Source organism: Myripristis murdjan, chromosome 10, assembly GCF_902150065.1.
Source record: "Myripristis murdjan chromosome 10, fMyrMur1.1, whole genome shotgun sequence".
Taxonomy (NCBI): Eukaryota; Metazoa; Chordata; class Actinopteri; order Holocentriformes; family Holocentridae; genus Myripristis; species Myripristis murdjan.
This window is the reverse complement of record NC_043989.1, coordinates 18,880,062-18,905,908: the sequence shown is the minus strand read 5'-3', so window position 1 is coordinate 18,905,908 and position 25,847 is coordinate 18,880,062. Positions and strand designations below refer to the sequence as shown.

Genomic DNA, 25,847 nt, shown 5'->3' with positions numbered 1-25,847 from the left:
GAAGATGGGCGCAAAAATGCATTTGTCTCCTTTTGTAATATGTGTAAATACTGCAGGCAAATGGACCTGAGATAGGGTCGGATCTAAAAGATTCCCATCACCAAAACAATTGGATTGGGCCTTTCCAAAAAAAAAAAAAAAAAAAGGACTCAAAAGTTTATTGAAGTCAGATATCTACTGAACTTGTGGATTAACACCCACTTTATCTACATGGGTGAAAATTACCATGCAAACAAATTTGACCTATTTGTCAGGAAAACTTCATTGGATATTTATTTAATCGTATAAGAATTCACAGACGAACATTTAAGCATCACTGACAAATGACTGTTTCTGCCTCTCAGGGCAAAAATGAGCTTAACTTCAAAGGATGTTCACAGAAAAAAAAAGATATGTATTTTTAGGATTGAGCTTAGATATAGAAGTCAAACCCTCAGCATTTTTGATGTGAGAGATCTGCGGATAGTCTGGTATGCCAGATTGGCATTTAAGATCAGCTTGGTGCCACTGAAAGTCAATGGGGTAATCAGATCTAAGTGGAACGATACTTTTGGGAAGCCCTCTGTGAATCCTTGTCATCTCTACCGGAGCAACACAGGCCAGTGTGTGATGACACCAAAGGTCCACTGATGCAACCCTCCCCTGCCACCAGTAACCCACATCTGAGAAAGGCATTAGTGGACTGCCATCTGATGGTGAACCACAGCTGATGCAACTCAGAGATATATAGCGCTGGCCCAGCCTCGATTCGCCATGAATAATTTTGCTCTTGATCCGAAATATTAGGAAAGATGAGAGCAGTCAGAAAAAAAAAGAGAATGAAACGTCCTAGAAATTGGGAATCCCGAGACGGAGGATTCTCTTCCATTCCCACCATCAGAAGGCCATTAACTGCTATGAGAGATAAATAGCTGTCAGGAAGTATCACCTGCTGAGTTTACTGGACAGGGTACACGAGCGATACAGGTTTACAATGTGTTTGTGGCCTGCCTCACACACACACTGAGAAGAGTGTAGGCTTTAGTCTCAGTGGCCCCCAGTGATATCTCCAGGCCATCCATCTTGCAGAGGGCAGATCATTAGGTAGTCGACAGGCAGCTTTAGGCCGAGGGGGGGCAGGTGTGGGAATACTGTTACTGAATGAACTATAGGCTGCTACTGTTTCCTACTGTACCTCCATGGAACTCACTGGTTCCCCTCACTGCTGCACTTCACATCACACTGGAGCTCGTTCCACACCCTCCGTGCAACGGCACCGCACTTACTCCCAAAATCTGCTTTTAACCCAAAAGCTATGTGATTTAAGAGGAACGGAACGTCCAAACACACCGCTTGCAGAGACAGACACTCTCCTGGGTTGTTGTGCCCCTTCTCTTTAAAATCATTCAACTGATTTCCCCCATTTCGTGCCATTTTGGGACAAAAAAAAAAAAAAAAAAAAAAACACAAAACAGCATTACTGTCAACAGAATATGTTGCAAGTATTTTTGTAGCTCCTTGGCTACGAGCCCATTAAGATGGATATCATGTTCATGAGAGGGACGATACCATACAGAAATTAGAATAGATATTTTATTTTGATAATGTTACTTCAGTTTGCGCGATTATAAATACATTCTATGGACATAAACATAGATGTAACAGGGCATCTTTAGTAATCTGTACAATGACACTGAGGTAACAGAGTGATTTTTAATGATGTATTTGGACTCAAAGACCATTGTGTTTGTTGATTTCAGTCCGAGTTTCTAGTTAAAAAATGCTCAAAAATATCTGAGTTTGATGGCACAAAACAACTCCGCTTGATAAAGCTCTGTTAGGAAACCTGAAAAATATGCCAATGCTTTGTCTGTGCTCTGTGGGTAGAAAAGAAAATTGTCAGGGTGAGTTGTTCTCATGGAAATAATAGATTATTGATGTTTTGGCAAAGTGCGGTATGATTTCCCTTTGGAGAAAAACAGGCTATTTAAATTTAAACTACAAGAGATCTGGTTCACTAACTGGTTCTACTCTGCTTCCCAATAAGTAATATTCATTACTTTGTTTCTCAGTGGAGGAACACAGTAACTCAAGAAAATTAGGCCTTAAGTGATTGGAAATTAACAAGTAGTCCAGATTATGGCGCTTGCAGAGGAGAATAAAGAGTCAGAACAGGCAAATGATGTCGGTATGTGAGAAATAGGGCTGCATTTGTGTGAGAGAGGGTAAAAAAAAAAAACATGAAAGCGAAAGAGAGCAAAGAGATATGAGAGACAGGAAGAGAGAGATGAGGCTGAGAGGAAATACAGGTAACAGCACGCTCACCAGTAGAAATAGAATTTTCAGTAGCGATGTCTGCACTCAAATACAGCCCACATAAAACACACACACACACACACACACACTCACACACACTCACACACACACACACTGGGCTCCCAACGGGTGGCACTGTGTAATTTGGCACATCCATTTCCTAGGCTGGGTTTGTCTTCAGTGCTGTCGAGGCAGTCACAAACCCCATAGGGGTATTCCAGCCAATCCATGAATGATGTCACTTTCAAACGCAGTCACTGAACTGCAAAAAAAAAAAAAAAAACTGTGGCAAGTGCCTCACTCGCGACTGTCCCGCTTTCTCTACTTGTGGTAATCCTTGTCATTGGTTGGAGGTACGTCTGTGCTAATTTAATCAAGCCTTCAGGTGTCTGAGTGCTGAAGGAGCTGACCCTGTTTTCTGTTGCTGTGCCACACCGCTGCAGTTTCCATGGCCTTTCCCTTTAGTCCAGAACTTAATTATGTGAATCTTCTCAGGGGCAATGTATCCCGACCACATCCCCGAGGCCACCAGGACTACCCCTGCCAATACTCAGGGACATCTGCTCTGCTTTAACGGCATATGGAAAAATTACATGGCGAAAAACAAGTTGCCCTCCCCTGACATTTCTCCCCTTTGATACTTCACTCTCAGCTACCACTCAATTTTAGCCCTGTGCCACTGTGTGAGTGTATCGGAGCCAATGGAAACTGACCTCTCACCACTGCAGACTGGGATCAGAGAAAGGGACGGTCTAGTTGGTCTACTTGGGAGATTTATATCCTGTCCCCGCAACACTGTGTAATAAGAACAGCCCTAGATCGGTGCTTGTAAAAGACCAGGCGGTTGGAGCCATTAATCAACATTAATTCCAATATGTTTATTTTTATTCTCATATAACTAATTTGCAGTTCGGAGAATTAAAAAAATATCTGTGGGCTCATCAAAATGTCCTAGATAATGTTGCTTTATTAGGCTGAGGTGTAATTTTATGCCCCAAAAATGAGGTAACGCTGGCATATAGGCTCCTGAAACAAGCGGCTGTTTGCTCAGAGTTAACTCCAAATACATGAAGAACAGCACAGACACATTATTCGATGTGCAGCCTCTCTCTGTGTGAATTCAGATACAGCAGCACTACAGCTCCAGGTAGAAACCAGCTGCGTGTTTCTTAGTGGCTGCGATTTGGTTCAAGAGAGTGGCTGATTAGGAGGTGAGCCCCATATAAGGCAGGATGAGCAAAAACAAGATGACTCATATGAAACAGTCTCTAAGCAATTTCCCTCAAATAACCCCTTCTCTCTTTCTGCTACTGGCAGGATCGGTGATGAGCTGGCCAGACTGCTGCTCGCTCTGCTGGTTCTCCAATCATTAAATAGCAGGGAAAGGTGTCATGGAATACTTCATAAAAATGTCTAGATCCATGTGCATAAAATATCTACGAGAAGGAATACTGATCTAGGATCACCGGTCAGGTCAAATTACTTTATGCACTTCACTATAACGCAAGAGACAATCTAGGCTTGGATCAGCGCAGCAATACCACAATACTTAATGAAAATGGTCTGTCATACTATCAGAATCAATAATTCCAGTTTTCTCCCAGAGAATAACGTCTAATAAGATGCAATATGTGCACATCAAGGCAATCTTTCCACAATCTCCCATTGCTGCCTGCACTACTTTGCATGAATTACTGTAAAATCTGGAGTTATGCACGCAGATAGGCCCCAAGCTGTTAGCCTGTTTTTCTCAAAGGTTTCTGCGAGAGAAAAAGACAGAGAGAGAGAGAGAGAGAGAGAGGCGTGGGGGTGGGGTTGGAGGGGGGGTTGGTATAGAGGAAGTCCTGGAGGGAGACTTGCACTTGGAGTAAGAACGCTTCTTTTTAACTCATTCAAAATGGAAATAATAATAATAAAAAAAAAAAATCAGAAAAAAAAAGAAGGGAGAGAAGGAACTTTGATCAAGACAGAAAAAAAAAGTTTAGCGAAACTTTCTCTTCTCCATTTTTTACAGTTTTAATTTGGCACATGGCACAATCAGCATGTATGCATCTGGTATACATAAATAAATATTAAATATATTTATACATAAATATACATATAGAGCTCTTACAAAGACACCTAGAGCGGTCTTGGCTTGGGATGTTGCAAATCATAACAACAAAATACGGAAATGACCTTAATTGTGTTGCTGCTTTTCAGTCTGAAGATGACAGTAGCTGTTTTGTAGGTGGGAGGGATATCTCCATAGAAGCCCTATACATATATGTATGTATGCCCATATTTATATATATATTCAAAGAAATACAAGTGTGCACTGAAGTAGGTTTATTCAGTGCAAACAGGCCACTGTCTGCTTTTAAGAGGAACTCTTACAAAGTCAATGGAATCATGTCAGTTAGTTCAGTTGAATCTTTAGCTATTTTTTTCTCTTACATGTAAAATAATAGATTTATTTTGTAATCTTTAAGCAAAATTAGACATATATAACTTTTAAAATAACAAAAGTGCTATTTCGCAAAGACAGACACCCAGAGACGCAGCAGAAACACTACTGGTGGTGAACCAAAATCAACAACATGAGAAAGTACTCAGCCCCCGCCCCCAGACCACCACATTATACAACCTACAAACAAAAAAACAAGTGCACGGACACACACACACACACACACACACACACACACACACACGCACACGCACACGCACACACATACACACCCACCCACCCGCCCACTCACTCCTCTTGCTTTGCAAGTTCAAACAATCTGTTTCTTCCTTCATCTCAGTGTCTTAACCGCACATTCACACAGGAAACAAGAAACCATTTTCACATGCACACAAACACACAGGTGCTCTAAGCAGCATGTGTACGTGCACACTTTGTGGAGATAATATCAGATAGCTTAACAGATAAATTGGCTGTAAAAGATGCACTTTTTTCTTAACAAAACAATCACAGTAACATAGTTTTTTGTCTCTGCCTTCTCATCTTGTGGCAAGAGCTGTCCCAGACAAATCATTTCTATACGAGCTAAAAAAAAAAAAAAAAAAAAAAAAAAAAAAAAAGATAACACCATTTGTGTGGCTGTTGTGTGGGTATGCAACAGAAAAATGAGTTGCCCAAAATGGGTTTAAAATCTCTACATCTGCATATCCTCTAGGTTCCCATCCTGGATTCAGTCTCTCATCTTTGAGTTTCGTCAGCGTGTAACATACTCCACTTGGAATAGTCTCAGGGAATAGAAATAATGACAGAAAAGAACGAGCTTTTGTAAGGCATTGAAACGTAAAACAAAACAAAGAAGCAATTAAAAACATTTCGCGAGTATTGACGTAGAGGCCATTGTTCTAGATGTGTCTCCCGCAGGAGGAAGGGATGGGAAATAAAAAGCACTTCTCTTTGTTTTTGTTATGAATTCAAGAAAAAAAGTGTTGATATCTCCTCAGTCTGCTTAAAAAGGCTTTTAAAATGATTATTTAGAAAAAAACACTGCAGAAAGACCCCTCCCCGTCAGGCGAAGGGAAGCAGTTTGATTTTGGCAGCTCTGCACAACTTGACATCCATGGAGAGCTCTCAGCAACTCTCCTCGTAGTAAAAGTCTAGTTAAATCTCTTCACGTTTTAATCCGACTCCTGCCCTTCCCCTCCCCACCCCCTCACAACCCTCCCTGTGATATTTATAAAACACAATCCTCTCCTTCTCTGTTCGTTCATCCTCTCGCTCCTCCACCACCGCCGCCATCACCACCAGCTCCTCCTTTCCTGCGTTGGCTGCCCCTGGCCTCCTTAAAGCTATACGCGGGTTGTGGAGTGGGAGTGCGGCAGGCCGGTGGAGTTGAAACCGGATGTGAAGGTGTTGTAGGGGTGCAAGTTGGGCATGCCCACCAGGGAATTGGGGATCATGGTGATGGTGTTGGGCGTCATGAGGGGGATGTCGTCCGGGGAGCGTCGCAAGGTGAGCGTGTAGTCGGGTAGCGAGGCCAAACGCAGCGCCCCCTCGTTGCTGTTCCCCGCCTCGCACTCATGGTGCGTCTGGTTCATTTGCAGCGACATGATCTCCTCCTCGGGTGCGTGGTGGCCAATGTCGTTGGAGGTGGTCTGGCGCTGAGGGCTGGGCTGCCCGTGGCCAGAGTCCTGCCGTCGCTTGTCCTTGCGGTAGTAGAGCGCTGCGAAGGCCAGAACGTTGAGGAACAGCAGTGAGGCTCCCACGGCGATCGTGACGCTGAGCTCGGTGGAGTAATCCCGGGGGTTCTCCACCACCAGCGGCCCCGTCTCCTCGTCATCGCTCCAAGAGTCTTTGTCCTCACTGTTGTAGGCTGGAGACATGGGAGGCCGCTTGGTGTTGAAGGGCCAAGACGTTTTCCCGTTGGGCCTCTTGGTGGACAGAGTGTTCTGGGTGGTCTCAGGCGGGGGCACTTTGGTGGTGGTGGAGGTGTAGTGGAACATGTCGTGGAGGTTGTACAGGTGGGGCACTAGGTGTTTCCAGAAGGCCACTTTGGTGGCGCGGTAGTGGTCGCGCACGCGTGGCTTCAGGCCGATGTGCAGGTACAGCTGGTCCTGGGGGTTGTACTTGGACCAGGCCACCTCCTCAAAACGGTTGGCCTTGGTGTGGATGAACTTGGTGTCTTGGGGAACCGGTTTATTGGGGTCCCTAAAGACAAGGAGAGGGAAGAAGTGATAGGGAATTAAGTAACATATGGACAGTCCTTTAATTATTCATGCTCACCATAGGAAGCACATAAACTATTGATAAAGAAAAAATATAAGAACACAAGAATATAAGCCACAGCTTGAGAAACGGGTTCAATTAGGGTTTGCCAATATATCAATACTGTATCGATATTGTCATATATTATCTGGGATTTTCGATGCATTACAGTACACGCAATTTTCTGAACTTATTAGACCGTTGTAGCTGTTCTGTTATTTGCCTCCACCTGCTTAACGATCACATCCACATTACTAATGGCTGATCATCAAGAATCTCGTGTGTAAATATCTTATGGAAGCACCAATAGTCTTCCCTAAAATATCAACACTCTATCAACTGAGGTATTTAGTTAAAGACCTCGCAATCTTTCATTTTATCCATATTGCTCAGCCCTACGTTCAGGCCCTAGGTCCAGTTATATTCTGAGATTTATTGATCTTGCCTCATATGGTGGTGCACATACATCAGCCCATGGTCTAAAGCAAGCACCCAGAACAACATTTAATAACAGACCCAGGTGTGTATGGTGTGGTGTGTGCGTTCCACACTTTGTAACTACCTCAAATGGCACTGAAACACTCATTTAGTCCATTTGTGCATTTTGCCCAGCCATGTAGCAATTTATATCTATCACAGGAGACCTCCAAGCACAAACCACAGGCAGCGGCACCTCATCCCTATCCACTTTAAGCCATCTCCGTGGGTATAATATGCTTGTATGTCTTGTCCCCCTCTCTTTTCTTCCCAGATGTTGTTCTTAATTCAGGTCTGATGCAGCCCACCCACAAAACCAGGGCAGAGGCTTTTAAAGTAAACACGTATGAATAAGTCAGCAGGCTTTAGGGCTCGCGTCAGGAGGCATCTTGTTGTTGATAATCCAACGCTACTGGAGCCCCTCTGCTAATTGCTCAGGGAAGGCAGCACAGTGTGCATTAGCTTCCAGTGTACTGATGTAAAGTGGACCATATTAATCAAGACACTAAGAGGGAACTGCAGAGCTGTGTATGAGTGTGTGTGCGTGGATATGAGTATGTTTGGGTTTGTGTGGGACTGAGTGAGAGATGTAAGTAATGTGTGTGTGTGTGTGAGAGAGAGAGAGAGAGAGAGCGAGAAAGAGAGAAAATTCATCCAGGCGCAGTACCGGCTTTGATCTACAGGGTTCAGTGTTTCACTTTTTAGCTTTCATCACCGCTGTCTCAACTTGGATGGCCAACCATTTCAATTACAGTGAAGCTATTGATTTATTGAGTGAATTAACATATAGCAATCTCCCACAATCACACTACTCCTTGATGCCTTGTTGCTGTACAATGTCAGGAGTGGGAGCTTTACACAGGATTTCTGTGGGTGTGCTATTGCTGTTGGTACTGCAGTAATGAGTTTCTGAAAACGAAGAACCAAGACAACAGTGCCGTGGCCTTGAAGACACAATAATTAATGTCACAGAAGTGGAGAAGCTAAAACTGTTTTGTTGCGGAAGGCAGTGATCTGCAAGACATTTCTGAAAATGTCATGAAAGATCCCTTTTGTGGGTCTGATTGCAATGTCAGTGGCAAGCAAAGTTCAAATTTAGTTGGGGATTTAGGGATATGGCAGCTATAGTTTTTTTGGCGCTGGCTGAAAAACTCGAAACACAGCCAGCAGAATTAAAAGCCACGGCAGAAGAATTCACCCTCCATATTCTCCTGTTCGTTTCTCTGCTGTCAATTTTTCTTTTTCAGGTCAGTGCTTCTGGGAGAGGTGAGAGAGAGAGGGGGAGAGAGAGAGAGAGGGAGGGAGAGAGAGGGAGAGAGGGAAGGCAAATTGAGATGGCTGGAGCTGAATCCCTGGACCTGGGCCGGTGTCAGCAGAGCAGCCCGTAAATAACCTCTTTTATTAGGCCTGTAATGATCCCCGATGAATATTGACAGCCAGACTATGATGACTTTGTAGCTGAATATCAGTAATTAAGTTTCAAAGGAGCGGGTGGTGGAGGTAAGGTCATATTGATCTCCCCGTGCGCAACATGCCAGAGAGCAGGACGTCAATGGAGCTGCCTGAGACGTGGTCGTCTGCAGCCTGCGTGCTTCATGAATTCTCACTGCAGACTTTCTCTCTCTCTCTCTCTCTCTCTCTCTCTCAAACACATACACACACACACACACACACACACACACACACACACTCATGCACGCACGCACGCAGATGACAACCAATCACGCAGGCCAGCGCAATCTCAGTTAATGGGAATTCCGGGCATTTCCATAACACTGCAAATGCTCTCTTCTCAGGAGGATCAATTTGCTGAATTGTGATGGCAAAAATATCTAAAAGGTACTTGCGGTAGATCTCACAAAACAAATCAGTGTATATAGGGAGCAAGGGAGCAGTGGTGCAGAGGAGTCTGAAAAGCTCTTTGGTGGCTGGCTGGCTGGTTCAGTGCAAGTGAAGATGAATAATTTAGGGAACACAAAGAAATCAATGTGGCATCTTTAGTTAATTTGATTTGCCGCATTAGAGAACAACTGGCTGCCTTATCTAATTACACACACATATGCTTGGGTAATTGTTGCAAAGTCAATAGTAAACAGGCAACATTCCTTTGAACAATTCTACCACTGCTGCCTTAACTTTGGGCTGCCTGCTGCCTTTTAAGTTCTTTTCTTAGGCTTCAGACGTACAGGTGGTAGTTTTGTCCCTGCTTGTCAGTGTGCTGAAAGCTAGTAGGTGACCCTGCCCTATTTGCATTAGGACATTGTGGGTGATGCATGATGCAATGTAGACAAATCCACTTGTTTCCCAGGTGCTGTGCTGCTATTTTTCTTAAATTGTAATAGTGATACACACACTGCAATAATTTTCTGTAGATGACAGTGTAAATGCAGCATCTAGATAATACGCCATGACAAGGAAATTATAAGCCATACTGCATTTAATTATGCAATATTGGTGACAGTGACATTTTGTTTTGACTCTCCACTCGTAATACTTTGGATGTGAAATGGTTTAATGACTATGAAGTTAGCTGAGTCAAGTCAGAACGGGATCCATACGTTAGAATTAAAAAGGACCAGCAAGAAAACCTGACGATAAGAAACGCAGTGTGCAGATCTTGATGGGTTGAGGAGTTTTAGAAGTCACTGTACAGTAAAGATTTTTCATTAAAGATAAAAAAAAAAAAAATGACTTCACTATTGAATATAATCTCAATCTGTCAAAACATTTTTGGCGCCCTGAAACGGAGGGGGCTGGAGGCGAGCACGGAAAGGGGCTGTAGTGCTTTGACTGTTCATTTGATGTGCCTGAATACCCGCAAATTAAAGCTGACACTCCGAAGCTCTCAAACCGCATGGTCATTGTATCATTTCACATTCAAAGTCATAACAGTCTGGAGCTAAAACACTGAACCGTGTGTTGCTGTCCAAACACTTACGGAGCTCCCTGTATGTGTTCGGCTCCACAGCATATGCCTCGGTGTGAGCTGTATGAGCAGCTCTGGCATAATGTTTGTGGTCCTGTTGGACTCTCAGAGCTCCCCTGCATTAGCTGATAGCCTACCTCCTGTCAGACCTCCCACTTAATCCGGATGGTCGTTGGAGCCGTGGCTGGGCTCCCAGGCAGAGGAGAGGGATTATTACACCCATAAAAGCAGGCGTTTTAATGGCCTTTCAGATTTCCTCTGATGTGTTCATATGGCTGTGGTACTTCGGCCCGGCGCTATAAACCACTCCTTCATCTCCTCTTCAGCCCTCCCTCAACGTGACCTGCTGACCCCCGCTAACCTTGGTTAGTGAAGCGTGTTAAAGTGCCCCCATGTGTTTGTGTGTGTGATTGACTGTGAGTTTGTGCGTGTGTATTTCATCTTGGGTTTTTCCGCACGTGCTTGTGTTTATGTGTGTATTTGTGCATATGTGCCTGTGGTGGAATGACCTCTGGGGCTGTCCACGTGGAGGTGCAGCACTTGAACAGCGAGCCATGTCACAATTCACAAAGGCGCACACACACTGTGCAGAGATGAAGACAAGGCTCTCCATGCTGATATTACACAGCCCTCCCATAGCTGATAAACAGTGATTCTATAGGGTGGTGTGCCACCTCAGCTGACAGACACACCTCACAGCTCAACACGCGTGGCAGAATGAGGACTTAGCTCATTACCTATTCCCAGCCCTATCTGCAAGCACTGATGTAAAAGGTAGATAGGAGGAAAGAATGAATATCATTTTCTTTCTTTTTTTCATTTCCCATGTACCTCCTTCCCCTTTTCATCCTGATGTAATTTGAAGCGCTTGAATGATCATAGACCTAGCCATCACCAAATCTGAAAAGACACGTTTAGGTGCCCTAAGGCGGAAGACAAGAATCTATTTTCACTACACTCAAGGTCTCTGAATTCCTGAGCTGAGCATAGCTCCCCAATATAAAACAAGGAACATGCATTAATTCAGTGGCACTGATGTTCGCTTTGCTAAGCTGCTAAAATATGCAAGGATGAACCCTGTTTCTTTCTTTCTTTTTTTTTTTTTTTTTGGGGAGCAATTTTTGTTATTATTGTTGTTGTGCAATAAATTCACCCCCTGCAGTTGTTTATCTACTTACCAGGTTACACAAAGTAAGCACCGAATTGATTGCAACCTCCATTTCAACAGATGGGGCCCAATGCCTTTTCATACATTCAGTGTAAATTTTTAATAAATACACTCCGTCTAATTCTTTTTGCAGACTTGTCTTGGCTCAGCACAGGGGGGCAACTTCAGCACTGCGCAGGCAAATTATCAGGCTGTGCTCTTTTACCCTTCATGTGGTTGCATGCTGGGGTAGAGGGCTGAGTGATGCGTGGTTCATATTTAATGGCAGTCTTCGGTTGAGCAGGCTAAGTGATGCAGGGCGAGGCGCTGTGACTTTGGGGCGTGCAGGAGTGGTGGAGGACACAGCTCTCGGACCACTCCTTATTATGGATGCTATTGATTTGTTTGATTTGATGAGTGGCAGCAAACAAGCCAAATACATATACATAAACACACACACACACACACACACACCTTCCCTCTGTTCGTTTTCTCTCCCTTCTTCCATATCATTCAGTCCGCTGGAAACTACTTTTACTTCATTTTAAATATAATAAGCACTTTCACGTGGGCTGCACAACATACACACTTACTCCTTCTTTTCCTCCTTTCCTGCCCTCCTCCTCTCATTACATTCCGTGCACAGCATAGACACCGATCAATGGCATCCAGGCCTCTTAACAAGCCACACCACTTCCTTACCTTCTCTAATGCAAATCAGGGTATTGGCTACAAATCTCCTATCAAGTGAGTGGCTACTTAATGGAGTAGGTAGGTGGCTGTTCAGCGCTGTGTTTTTCTACAAAGCTAACCATACGCAGGCCAGCTCCACAATGTGGGCTGGTCCAGGCTGAGCAGTCCCTAATGAGGGAGGTTGAAGGGAATGTGAGATAAGTCAGAGAAAGGATGAGTAGAGGGGGTTGGGGATGAGTGATGTAATTAGCAGACAGCTGGGGTAAAAGAGGTTGCGGCAGTGCATGAATGAGGTCAAACAGAGGGTTAGGGGTGTATAGGTTGATCTATATACATTGTTAACCCTACGGGGGAAGGTTGTTCGATTAACTTGGAAAGAAGACAAAGAATCACAAATCAGTTTATAGGGCTATAAATCAAAGCATGTAGATGTTATATTACACTAGGAATACAGATATTCCCATCTATATTTGCCGTTGTCACTAAACACAACGTAATCGATATTGAATGTTTTAGTCCATGTCGAGCACATAATACATGCAAATACTTGTTTTTTGTGCAGAATAATGGGAGGGAGAGAGAGAGAGAGAGCAAGTGAGATGAGGAATGTGAGCGGCGGTGCAAGAGAATGAAGAAAAATAAATTCAATACATGGCAGCGCTCTGCTCTTTAACTACCTAGCAAGGCTTTGCACAGCATGAGGCCCGACTCACACACAGAACAGGGGAAATGAGCACCAGGCGGCACGAAAAAGACAGGAAGTCAGAGGACTTGATGCACCAACATATTTACAGCACTAATGATCCATTATGATTGATCTTTTCTTAGCCTTTTCATCATTGTGTCTTTTCTGAAGTGATGCCAGTGTTCTGCGTATGTGCGCGCATTCATGTCGTGCTTGTGTTTGTGCTCGGGAGCGTGGTGTGAGGAGGGGAAAGTCGCACTGTATGGACTTGTGGCAAAGTTTAAGAAAAACTATTTAAAAGAAGTTGTTGTTGCATTGTACAGCACAGGCCAATTTTGCCTGTCAATAGTAAAACAAATGTTGCGGCCAAGAAAACAACTCTGCAGAGCTGAGTAAATCTCCAGCTTCTGAAACATCCCTAACTCTCAGGAAAGAACAGCCTCATAGTGTAAACACACACATACACACACACTCCCACAATCACACACAAACACACACAAACACACACACACACACACACACTAAGAAGATTTGACAGCATGCACTCCCTCTGTATGCTTTTATGCTTCACTGACACTGATGGAGAGGGGAAAAAAAGCGCATGGGCAGGGATTTGCCCTGTAAAGATGACACATGAGAGCCGGGGACAGGAAGAGCTTTGGGGGGAACGCTGCTATGATACACACTGTTGACATGCAGCCCAAGTGTCTCAACATCGTGTCACACATGTTTCAACAGCCGATTTAGAGACGGGGGCAGGAAGTGCAATCTGGGTCAGTTCATTATGAACATCTGGGAGGGGAGTGAGAGTTGCTGTACAGATATAGGGAGGTTGGCTATCTTGGACGGGCCACTCAGGCAAGGGGAATTCAACTGGGTCTTAATTAAAAGGGCGTCCTCCAGAGCCAGATTGGGCCGGGTGGTGGTGGAGGAGGATCTATATCCCCTAGTGCAGTCTTAATGAGGATGAACTTATAAATCTATGGGAAATATATTACAGTGTCCACCCACGGGATTCAGTGGTAGAGTCCTTTACTTGGGTTGGAGTAAAATTACCCTTTGGAGCAGCACTCTGAGTTTTCTATTATCCTGGCATCTAATCCTAGGCTCTTTACCAGCTCAGTGCCCACTGTTGGCCTGCCTGTAATCCCTGTGTCTGGAGTAACGCCAAGGCAACACACCATAGGGTGGATACTACTCATAAGCATGGATCTAGGACCAGTTTACCATCCCGCTGCTTCTAATCTCAGTCAGTGATGCAGAAATCTACAAAACAAGCCTCAGGTCAGTATTAACTTGCAACTTTATGTTTCAGGTTCTGCTGCTGGCTGAGGTGTTGACCACGTTAGGATGAACTTCCCGTGGCATGGCGTTGAATCTGTGTGGGCATAGGTAAGGCAATATGGTCAGGCTGTCACGCTAAATCATGACGAATACCACAGACATCATAACGTCCACAGTCGCAGGGATTCAGTGTATTAGCAGTCTGCATTTTTACCTTCGGGCATCACAGTCCAGCCACATTTCTCATTAAAATAATAATAATAAAAAAAAAGCCACATCCTCTCTTCCTCTATCTTATAATGATAGAAAACATTCCTAGAAGGACAAGCACTAAATTTAATCTGTATCTACGCTTTACATCTGTATATTTTGACACAAGATGGCTGAAGGGCAGGAGGAGACAGCTGTTTAGCCAGAGCACGACTAATGAACTTCAGTGCTTTCGCTGAGGAGCAAACACAGCAGATATCAGTCCATCTGCACTGGACTGCCATTAGCAGAACCCCATGGCCTCGGGGTCAGCCTCATCAGCCAGACAACCGAATGTAAATGTCACCTGACTGGAGAGCTCGATGATATAGGACGAGATAAAATATTGAACGATTATAAGTCGTTTGGGATGGGATCGATATTTCTCTGGTAACAGAAATAGTCAAATTACATTTCAATTGTTAGAAGTGATTTGTGGTAGTCCTCATACAAATGGGCCGGATTTGTGATGGGTGTGTTTGGAATTGTGCGCGGCGGGGAGCAGGAGTCACCCGGGGCACGAGTGATCGACTGGGTCCAGGCTGAGCAATCGATACAGCCGTGGGCAGGCAGAGTTTGATATGCCTCACTGATAAGTCTCTGCGTCTTTTGGGTTTCAGAATAATAGAACAGATAGTATTTCCAGTGAACCACAAGTACACACACACACACGCACACACATGCACAAACAGATGTACACAGAAGGGCAGGCAACCATGCACATATACTCTACCCAAACACTCAGCCAAGCACGCACAGCCCTGCACACATTTATGGAGGAACATTTAATCTTCCTCAGATTCAATATGTCTCAGGTTTTTCAGACTGAGACCCAGGAAGGCCAGACAAAAAAACACCTCTGAAAAAATGTCTCTGTTGAAAAATGCTTTTTTGTCCTATTCTATCCACTGTAGGGTATCCTTTTTTCCCCTTGCAGCCTCTTTTCGCAGTGCAGAAGTAGTTTTCACAGGGCCAAGATAGGATTTTTCTCAGATGCTGCCTTTAAACAAAGTCAAGAGTTTGGAATCGAGCATCACTGGTTTCCATAACTTGTGAATAACTTGTTTCTGCTATTTTCACAGACCCATGTTACAAGCTGAAGACCAGGCTGATCTAAATGTGAAGTATTGATACATGAAATAAAACGGAATCATTTTACTCACCCAGTCTTGGCAAAATTGGTCCAGTAGGTCATGACCACAGCACTGAGCATTACATCATTCTTTGAGAAGTTACAGGGGAAGAGGTCAGTAGGGCCGATCATGGGGATCCCAAAAACATAGGGCACTTCATCCCCATGTGCGGCATCTGACCAGGCGGGCTTCATCAGGCTCTGGCAGTGATGGTAGAAGGCGTAGAAGTAGGTGGGCGAGCCGTAGCGGGCGTGCAGATCAGCTGTCACCACAGACGGCTCCACCCACTGGTGATCGGTGAAAAGAGCCACCAGGGTCTTGCGTCTGGTCTCTGGATTGTCCCGGTCTGCCCAGTCTGTGTACATGAACTTGATGGTCTCTCGCAGCGTATCCTTGCCCTCCGGGTAGCCATACAGACTGTCCACAAAGTCTGACACAGAAAAGTCGAAGTCGTTGCCAGAGACGCCGTCCTCTGAGTCCACCACGTTCTCTACGAACCGCAGCCCCTCGCCTTGGTTGACGCCCAGCATGATATCGTAGTTAAGAAACTCACCCTGCTCCATCAGGATCTCGGGGTCATCAGGGATGACGTCGCCGTCGATGACAGGTCCAAAGGCCACGTGGTACCTAGCGGGCTGGATGTCCTGCTCCACCAGCTCCCTGGAATTCTTCTTTCTCAGGCAGTCCACCATGTCCAGGGTGTCCAGGACATTACACCCCACTTTCTCCGCTAGAAGACGCGTGTACTTGACTGGCTGATAGTTCACTGCCCAGCTGGACAGAGCTGACCCACTCTGGATGATGGCTCTGTGGAAGAGACCTGCACAGGCACACAGGAGAGAAACAGGATGGTGTTTAGTGTGGATAATTCGGTTACATACTACACAACATGGTAGTTGTTCATTTTGTTGTCACCATAATCAAAAGGGGCCTGTCAGCTATGCATTTGATAAGAGTTACAAAGGCCAGACAGAGCAACTCATGTTGCCACACGATGCAATGATGAAATCATGGCCGTGATAATGAATGTGCAGATGGCCTGGTCTCACAGACAGCTAGCAGACAGAGGATGGAATCAGCATTCTGTCTCTCATCTTCTGCTGTTCCATCCATCTCTATATGCTCTCTCAATAATGAACTCTGTGTGTCTGTCAGGAACAGATGCTGCCAGCGCAGCTCTATAGGCCTTGCTGCAAATGGAAGAGGCATCAAAACCTGGCAATCTAGACCATACCATACCCAAGATAAAACATTACTAAAAATGCAGCAGAGTTCTGTTAGTGTTCATGAATAAATGATGGCTGTGTTTATACCCTGCCTCTGTTAACATACTTATCAAGGTAGCTTAAATTGGCCTAACCTCAAACAGTGCAATTATAGATACAGATGCAAATGTTTAGATCTTTTTTTTTTCAAACATGTGCGCACACACAAACACACTTTCTCTCTCTCTCTCTCTCTCTCTCTCTCACACACACACACGTACAAACAAACACACACAAGCACATACACACAATAACTCTGCATCAACTATGCCTTGCTAAGTTTAAAAAAATCATGAGTCATTTTAACCTTAAAGATCGCTAAATTCTACGGTAGAGCGTGGGTGGAGGGCTATAAATAAAGACTCCTACTCTCTACGCTATCGGAAGGTATTGAGCTGCAGATATTCACTTTATCTAAGGAATACAACACTAGCACATTATGAAACAGTGTTTGCTAAGAGGCTTTTACAAAGAAGACAATTGAACAGAGCAACACTGTCTCCTGTTTTTAATAACAGAAATAAAACTCAAACTAGACCACCCAACCAGAAGAGTATCTATATAAGAATATTGTGTGTGTGTACGTGTGTGGGGGAAGGGGCATGTTTGGGTTGCAGAGCAGTCTGAGGAAAATTCAAAATGACTTTTCACCACAAGGCACAGATCCAAAGTAATGAGCATTACTTCCTCTGAAATAATTGCATTGCGTTCCTTTGAATTATTTCTCCTTTAAGACGGCGGAGGGGAGGTCCTCACGACATCCCTCTGCCTTTGGCTGGCCTACCTTACATCAAAATGCCTTCCAGTCTCTGTCATGACTGTACCACTCAGTCTGTCCTCCCGATTTGGTTTCAGGTTCACAAGGGCCATTTTACAGTTCTTTTCAAAATGTCACAGAAAAGCAGTGACTAAGCGCTAACCACTTGACCATGCTCCTTTGTTGCTTAGTGGGTAGAACATGACACTCGCACTGCCAGAGTCAAGAGTTGGACTGGAAATGTATGTGCTAATGTTATTGTAAGGCACTTTTTGATAAAACACACTTGAAATGGTGCATGCTTTATTACGAAGACGCTGTATATCAATAGGTAATTAGACAGCTCAGTGCCAGAGACTAACAGAGATGCATCCAGCACTTCGACTCAGTTTGTGGTATTTCTGCATCGGTGTGGGTGGCTGTGTCTGTGTTTAAGTCTTTGTGTTTATGAGGTAAACAGCCGACTTAAGTGCCAGATATATCACTTTGGTAGTCTTAATCAGAAGCGGCGGGGGGCTTATTTCTCCTTGGCGAAGATGAAGTGCTTATTTACAGAGCTATTTACATTTATTTGTTTGCAAGTAGTAAGCAGAATGAATGTGTCTGGGTGAGTGAACTGTGAAATGTTTCTGTGGTAAGTGCGTTTACGTATCTGCCATAATTTGAGCATTTAAGTGTGAGTATGTGCGATTTTGCGTGGGCAGTGAAGCTTTCAGAACATGGGTGAGCATTAGTGAAGTGTTTGATTTAACCTTTGTATGTGTGTGCACTTGCATATCTATGTCTATGTAAGTCCACGTGCCTATGTAACCCTGTCTGTGTGTCTCGGCAATAAACCATATCTTTTTTATTTCGGAGTGCCTCCGTCTTATTCTATGTAAATAAGACCATCAGCAGTCTATGGCCTTGCCCTGACACTCCCCTTTGGAGCTGTCCTGTGGTTGCGCATCTCTGCAGGACGATGGCCTGGGCTGTATCCCAGGGAGCGGAAGCAGATGTCGAGGGTTTCACCCACTTGAAAGCATTAGAGGGGCAGCCGCAAGATGAAAGATGGCCGCTCAGAGGCAGAGGGGGCTGGGGCTTAATCCTGCCACCCCTCCCTTCTCCTCCTCCCCTGCCCTCCCTTCCCGTCCCCTCCCACTTCAGTGATATTGCTCTTCTTCACATCTCAACTCAGATTGCACCGTGCAAACAGAGCCAGTCATGGTGCGGGGGATCTGTCCTGAATCCCAATGCCGCCCGCCGTGCCACAGCCACTTTCTAAATGTCTTTGATCAGAAGTTGCTGTAGGAAAATGTTTGCCAGCCTAGCAGTTCCCGTGATGGCCAAGGCGATTTGAGAGACATATATCAAATCTGTTTGCCATAATTGAGGAAGGTGGGAGGAATGAAACTAGGCTTGGTCCCAGTACTGGGTCTAGCCATGCCTGTACCCAAGCCTCTAGATGGCCAGCGACTGAGGGGGCTGGAGTTAGGTTGACACGACTAGATTTATCCCAAGCTTTGGTTGATAAGGGGGAGGCAGAAAGACTGAGGGTTTACCACTGTTTGTAGAGAAACAGATAAATCCAGTGCACATAAGCTGTCACTGTACCAGTAAATTTGCATTGGTGCTACGCGTGTGATGGGCCCCACTGTGGTAGAAAGCTCACTGGGGAAGGTCAGAGAGAGAGGAGAGAGGAGCACAGGCTCGATCACCTACTGAGGGAATCCACTAATTATCCACACTGGGAGGAAGTGTGTGTGTGTGTGTGTGTGTGTGTGTGTGTGTGTGTGTGTGTGTGTGTGTGTGTGTGCATTCATGCTGACTTTGATTGATAAGACATAATGATGATGAATAGACCGACAGATGACATGCATCATTATGATGAGGGCTAACCATTTGTGACATTGTTTTGTCTTGACTATCTACTACAACATCTACATAGTGAATGATTCATATTAGGACATCCTTATGAATTGGGAGTGGAAAGAAGGCATATCAGGTTTGAGGGGATCTCTGTCCTCATGTGCCTCGCTTTTGTATCTAGCATGTTTTTGCTTTGTAAAGCCAGCAGATAGCCCCGTCTTTATCTGTCCGTGTTTGACATGCGAGAACCCGACACCCAAACTGTGAGGAGATCCATCAAACCATAGCTTTGCTGGCAGATTGAGGTCACACTGAATTATGACTGGAGCTCCGAGGTAATCACTCATTGGGCCCCTGCTAAAGTGCTGTCGCATCGCTCTGCAGCCGCCTCTGCGCTGTGGTTTGCCGACCTCGACCGCGCTGCCCCCTTGCTAGACACCCGTTAAACGGCCGTGCGGTGCGGGGCCCTGGATTGGCAGAGCAGCTTGGAGATAATTCACCGCTGATAGAAAAAAAAAGGTCGGCCTTGGGGCATGACGACCACCACATAGGTTAGAGCCACCGTCCTCACACACACACACACACACACACACACACACAGGCACACAGACAAAAGCAAGCTTGAACAAACACGCAAAAGTCCAGAGGCCTTGAGTCAATTAGCTGGTGCATGTCATTTACATTTCTGAAAGCATACAGCAAACTCTTCAGTGAAGACTGAGATATTGTAGCACAAGGCTTACTAATCCTCAGCTCCTATTTGGTAATCAGATTTCTTGGCTCAGTCCATGCTTTGACAAAGGCAAATATGGATGAAATGTTGATATTAGATAGATGCTGCAGGAAAATTACCAAGCTGAATCTCCGGAGAGGCAATGCATGACGTGACTGTGCTTCGGATCATTCCTCTGGATGGAGATAGGATGGAGTTATGTACAGTATGTCTGTGGAAATATATGTGTGTTCGGTTTTGTGTTAACTGGCAAGGATGCTCTGCCGGCGATGATGTCATGATAAGCACCGTAAATGACTGCACTTTGTTATGCGGAACAGCTGGCAAAAATCACCGAAGCATCAACAGTGAGTTTTATCAGTCTGGCCCTGAGATATATGCAACTGTAAAACTCATCCTGCAAAACGCCTACAACCTTAGCAAAGTCATCCGAAAAAAAAAAAAAAAAAAAAGGACCTACAAAGACAACATTGGCGCTAATTTTACCTCTATCTCGATGACCTTGAAAGTTTAGATTGGCTGAGTCACATTTTATAGGGTTAAGGATTAAATTTCCCAATAATATTCCACATGTGACTTCAAGAGCTAATAGGGGTGAAAATATGTAAAGCAGCAAAATCTTATCAGGATTCTTCTTATACACATGAAAGCCACGCTCTGTGAGAGAAATAACGTGGCCACAGGGACATCTCTCTCTCTTTCTCCCTCTTTTTCTTTCTCTCCCCCAACTCCTACTACGTCTTGTACAGTACTTGCTTTTTCCTTGCCTCCTTTTCATTGCCTCTTCTTCTCTGCTTTTCCTGCCTGCTGTCTGTCCCTCCTCTCTCTCACTTTCTGTCTCACTCCCTCTTTCCAAAGAACCACGCTGAGTCCCTCCCTGCTGATTATTAGACATAAGCCTGCGTTCAGTGGAGCCTGAATCCTCTGAGCCATCTTACCTCCACCATCTCCTCACTGTAAGCAAATCTCCACAGACCCGCAGACTATCCACAAACCCCCGCTATTGCAGAAATTCTCTCCCTCTACACTAAAACTAGGCTAGCACTCAGTTGGACACACTCAATAAATGTAGCTCTGACTCTCTTGCTGGATTCCACTCAGGCTCTGTTTTCGGTCTTGTTTTCCTCTAGTCTTTGCTAATGCTTATCTCAATGCAGGAACCTTCTGTGTCATTGTTTTCCTCATAAGAACCCTATTTTGAGGCTTTAATAGCACCCGAATCATTGAACGACAGTTGGGAGACAAATACTTGAAAAAACAAAATGAGCCTAATTGTTACACACTTGCAGGCTCGTAACACAGGGTTAAAGCTGCTGTCTCCATGGCTACAGCCTACAGTGCAACAGGCCACATCCACTTAAACACAAGCGCCCCTGGTCTGATCATGCATTAGTCCATGGGTAATTGGACATCGGTCTGGCAGCCCCCAAACAATACCTACAATGTCTTTCTGTGCCATTAAAACTTCTGCCCGACATCAGACTCGTCAACATCAAATCGATGCTGACGCTATCAGGAAAGGGCAAGTGGTGGCTTTCTGAGACAGTAGTAGTGCCACTGAATACACTTCCTGGCTTCCCTCAGGCTACAAAGCCACACTATAAGCTGACAGATAAAAGCAGCCACACAGAGAATATGTACCCTTGCGTGTGTGTCTGTGTGCGTGCATGAGCGTGTGTGTGTGTGTGTGCAAATGCATGCGTGCATGAACATCATTAGCGTTATTTGTGTGTTTTAACATTACAATGCAACATGACATAAGATGGCCCAAATAGATCTTACCACTTATGATTCATCGCATGCATGATTTGGCTTTCCTTTCTTGTTCTTTTATGGCAACCATCCTCGTTGCCTAGATTCACATTTTTCTTTTAAATCAGATTTATTCTGTTAGGATTGATTTCGTAATAGGTGACCTAGAGCTGACACAGGATAGCTGCCAAAGAAAGTGTGTTTTTCCAGCAGAAACTCTGGCTGTTTTCCCTCTGCATGGATTAAAACACACATACTGTTGCTTGTTGGAACTGTTGCTCAGCATTCTATCAATTATCATATTGATTAATCCAGTAATTGAAAAAGAAATACCTCTGTGTTTTACTGAAGAGCAACAGTAAATATAAAAAAGAAAAAAAAATGTGCAGGTGCACATTTCCTTTTAGAAAAATCAACATTTTTATTGCATATTTTAATGACACAAAAACATTGTTTAATGCATGAAGTGCCATATTAAATTCATGTATTATAAGCTATTGGCCAGAATTAGTGTTAGGAAGTTGAACAGGCCATTATTCCCTCTTTAATACATATTCTGTATTGCTGTCAAAACAAGCAAATTTCTCCTTCAAACAACTGTATTTATTCAAGGTTCTTGCCAACGACTAAATTTTACAAGATTAAATTTCAACACACCATGATAACATCATAATTTACTTTTGCACAACACTCATTTATACTGAACAGAGCTTGAACACATCATAATGTAACTTGATGCAACCTCTAACGATAACGAGGAGCCGACTGCAGCTCAGTGAGACGAGGGCCTCAGGAAATTATGACCCTCTTTCAACTCGGAGTCGCTTATGGATCATTTTCTCTATTCTGTCCCAAAGCGTACACATTTTCTGTCATGTTGTAGATGAGCATGCCTCCTCTCGCTCTTCGTTAGCGTTTCCTCTCCCTTCCTCCATCTCCCTACCATAGTATGCAACTTGCGCAGTCAAATCACGTGTTTGTTTCACAGTAATTTTTAGAGATGTATCTGAATTGGAGTACGCTATTTGAGAAAACACAAATAATATGATGGAAACAGATATTTCTTCTACCCGAAGTTGCTTGTTATTATTTGGATGTGGGGGGAAAAAAGTCAGCTCCATGCCATGTTCTCATAGCCTTTACATTACACAGGCACAGAGAGAGAGAGAGAGAGAGAGAGAGAGAGAGAGGTGAAGCAAGCCACACATGTTGCACTATTTAACCAGAGCACATGGAGGCACCATCACAAATGACAAAAAAATGACTAACACAAGAACTGCATCTTACCCGAGTCGACCTACAGGCCCTGAGTCAGGACAGAACAGAGACGAGGATCATAACGCACTCTGAGTTGAAACAGGGTCACTGTTTCCTGAGACCCGGGTCTCACTGAGCTGCAGTTGGCTCCTCGTTATCGTTAGAGCTTGCATCAAGTTAAATTAGGATGCGTTCAAACTCTGTTCAGTAGGAAAAAAAAAAAAGAGCGTGTTGGGGAAAGATAAATTATTCCGTTATCATGATGTTTTCAAATGCAATCTAATCTAAAATTTAGTTTTTGGCTGCAACACGAATAAATACAGTTGTTTGAAGCAGAAATTTAGAAATGTGTTCACAGCAATATAAAATAGATGTTACAGAGGGAATTATGACCTGTTCAACTTCCGAACGCTAATTCTAACATAATATCTTATGATACATGAATGTAATAGGAAATTTTATGCATGGAACAGGGTTTGTTTCAAAAGACAATGTTTTTGTATTGCTAAATTGTGCAATAAAAGTGCTGCATTTCCCCCATCCAAAAAAATAATACAATACAATAAAATAAACAAGGTGTGAACTGCACTGAGGCTCAAAAATCAAGGTCTGAACCGTTACACCCCCAATTATATGCCTATATTAAATCCTTCAAAGGCACAATAATTGCATTGCCAATGCATATTAGGATGGGAAATACAATATTTGCCTGACTTAACGTGACTTCCAGGATAAACCATGCCCACTTCCAGTCTTCCATCCGAATACATACATAGGGACAGATAATTTTATTGGTTGAGTAGATACAGGTACAGGTAATGACCTCTCTGCATACCCATAGTGATTGTGATTCGTGTGCTCCACAGCCTGCTGTATAGAGTTCTCTATAGATGAAACAAAGCTTCGAGGCAGAGAATTTGAATCAAGGACTTTCGGTAATCAGACTTCTTCGAGGAATCGTTTCAGCCCTACTTACACCCAATGAAATGTTGTGTTGTTTACGTCAAGTGCAGCGGACTTTGAAACAGAAGAACAGCCCTGTTCATGTTTCATCATGTCCATATAGAAGCAGTGTCTCATGGGCAAGCGTTTTCATCTATCAGTGTGAGGCATGCCTCATGTTAGCCCTATATAATGTTGTTTGAAGCTGTTGGTCCTCTGCTCCAGCCTCTGTAGAGACTGCCTGGTTGCCTGCAGGCTGTGGCTTAGGCCAGATAAAGAGTTTGATCCATGAGGGTGGAGAGAGGGAGGAGGGAAAGGGAAAGGAAAAAAGAGGAGATGCGGAAAGAAGAAGAAAATAAAAAAAAAGAAAACAGGCAAAAAAGAAGGGGGGGGACGAAAAGGAGAGAGCAGAGGAGAGGAGAGGAGATGAAAAGGGGACAGGCAGGAGGCAAGAGGAAAGGAGATTAAAAGAGAGGAGAGGAGAAGGGAGGAGGGGAGAGGAGAGGAGAGGAGAGGAGGTGGGAGGAGAGGAAAGGAGAGGAGAGGAGCGGAGAGGAAAGGAGAGGAGAGGGGGTGTGTCAGAGGACATGAGATGGAACAAGTGGAGATGAGGAGAGAGAGAAGAGACTAAAAATGACCCCACTGATACGCTGTACCCAGGTTGCAGGATCGATGTGCATCTGAGGCCCGGTGAGTGTGATATCTCCTACTAATCACAACGTGACATCCACTGGTCAATACCACACACTCCAGGCATCATCATCACATGCACTCTGGCCTCCCTCTGTCTGCACGCACAGCACAACGGGGCCGCCGCTCCTCCTTGGACCCATCAATCTGGCTGCTAATCACGGACAATGCCCGGCACACCTGGGTCAAACAGTATACCTGTAAAATAATTCTCAGCATTCATCCCAACCTGCCTGAAATGTCAGATGGGCGGGGTTTACTATATCAGAACAATTCAGATCAGCAAGCACTTTCAGATTAAATTAACTTTAATATCACTAAACTTTTGGTAATCCTGTTATATTGTCCAATATTGCAATGCACACCAATCTGGTATTACTGATTTTTGACAGGTTAATGAAGATTTAAAAAAAAAAAAAAAAAAAAAAAAAAAAAAAAGATAAATATAAAAGATTTAAAAAAGGACACATATCCACACACCTACTGAAAAAAATAAATGAAAAAGAAATGTTTTTGAGCAGTTTTCAAGCTGGGGTGCAGTTTGATTCCAGCAAAATAGATGTATTTGGATAAATTATTTTTTGTAATGCTAACATGTAATGCACAAGCACCAGATGCCTCGTTTGTGGCAAAATGCTAATTCACAACATCTGGCCAAAGAAGGCTTTTAAAACAATCTAATTTAATTCACTAGAAATTAACCCACCAAAAGAGGATGAGTGATTATTCTAACATTATGTTTTAATCTCACCACTTCACTGAATGTGGAACCATTGCCCATCTAAACAATAATTGCATTTAAACAAATTAATATCTGTCATATTAGGGTCCAAAGGGCAAAATCACTTCAGAAACGGGTGTGCATCATAATGAAAATCAACTTGGTGGTCTGGAACATGAAATAGTTTGAAAACCCCTTTGATGCACTTTATTCAAAGTGTCTGTAACTGTGTGTGATGGATGCAGCACTAGTTTGCCATCATGTAAGTGCAAAACGGGTCTCCAA

At 44.0% G+C, this 25,847-nt stretch overlaps 1 protein-coding gene across 7 annotated transcripts in view; it reads right to left on the bottom strand.

Annotated features, from left to right (window-relative positions):
* Positions 1 to 6,029: 6,029 nt before the first annotated feature.
* Positions 6,030 to 25,847, bottom strand: part of nlgn3a (neuroligin 3a) — an 89,150-nt gene continuing 69,332 nt past the window's right edge. For all 7 annotated transcript variants that reach the window (XM_030061945.1, XM_030061943.1, XM_030061944.1 and 4 more), the window contains 2 exons: positions 15,628 to 16,417; positions 6,030 to 6,946 (listed from right to left, as the gene is read on the bottom strand). In XM_030061945.1, coding sequence (XP_029917805.1) covers positions 6,088 to 6,946; positions 15,628 to 16,417 — 1,649 coding nt within the window. In that variant the 3' untranslated portion in view covers positions 6,030 to 6,087. The remainder of the gene's footprint in view (positions 6,947 to 15,627; positions 16,418 to 25,847) is intronic.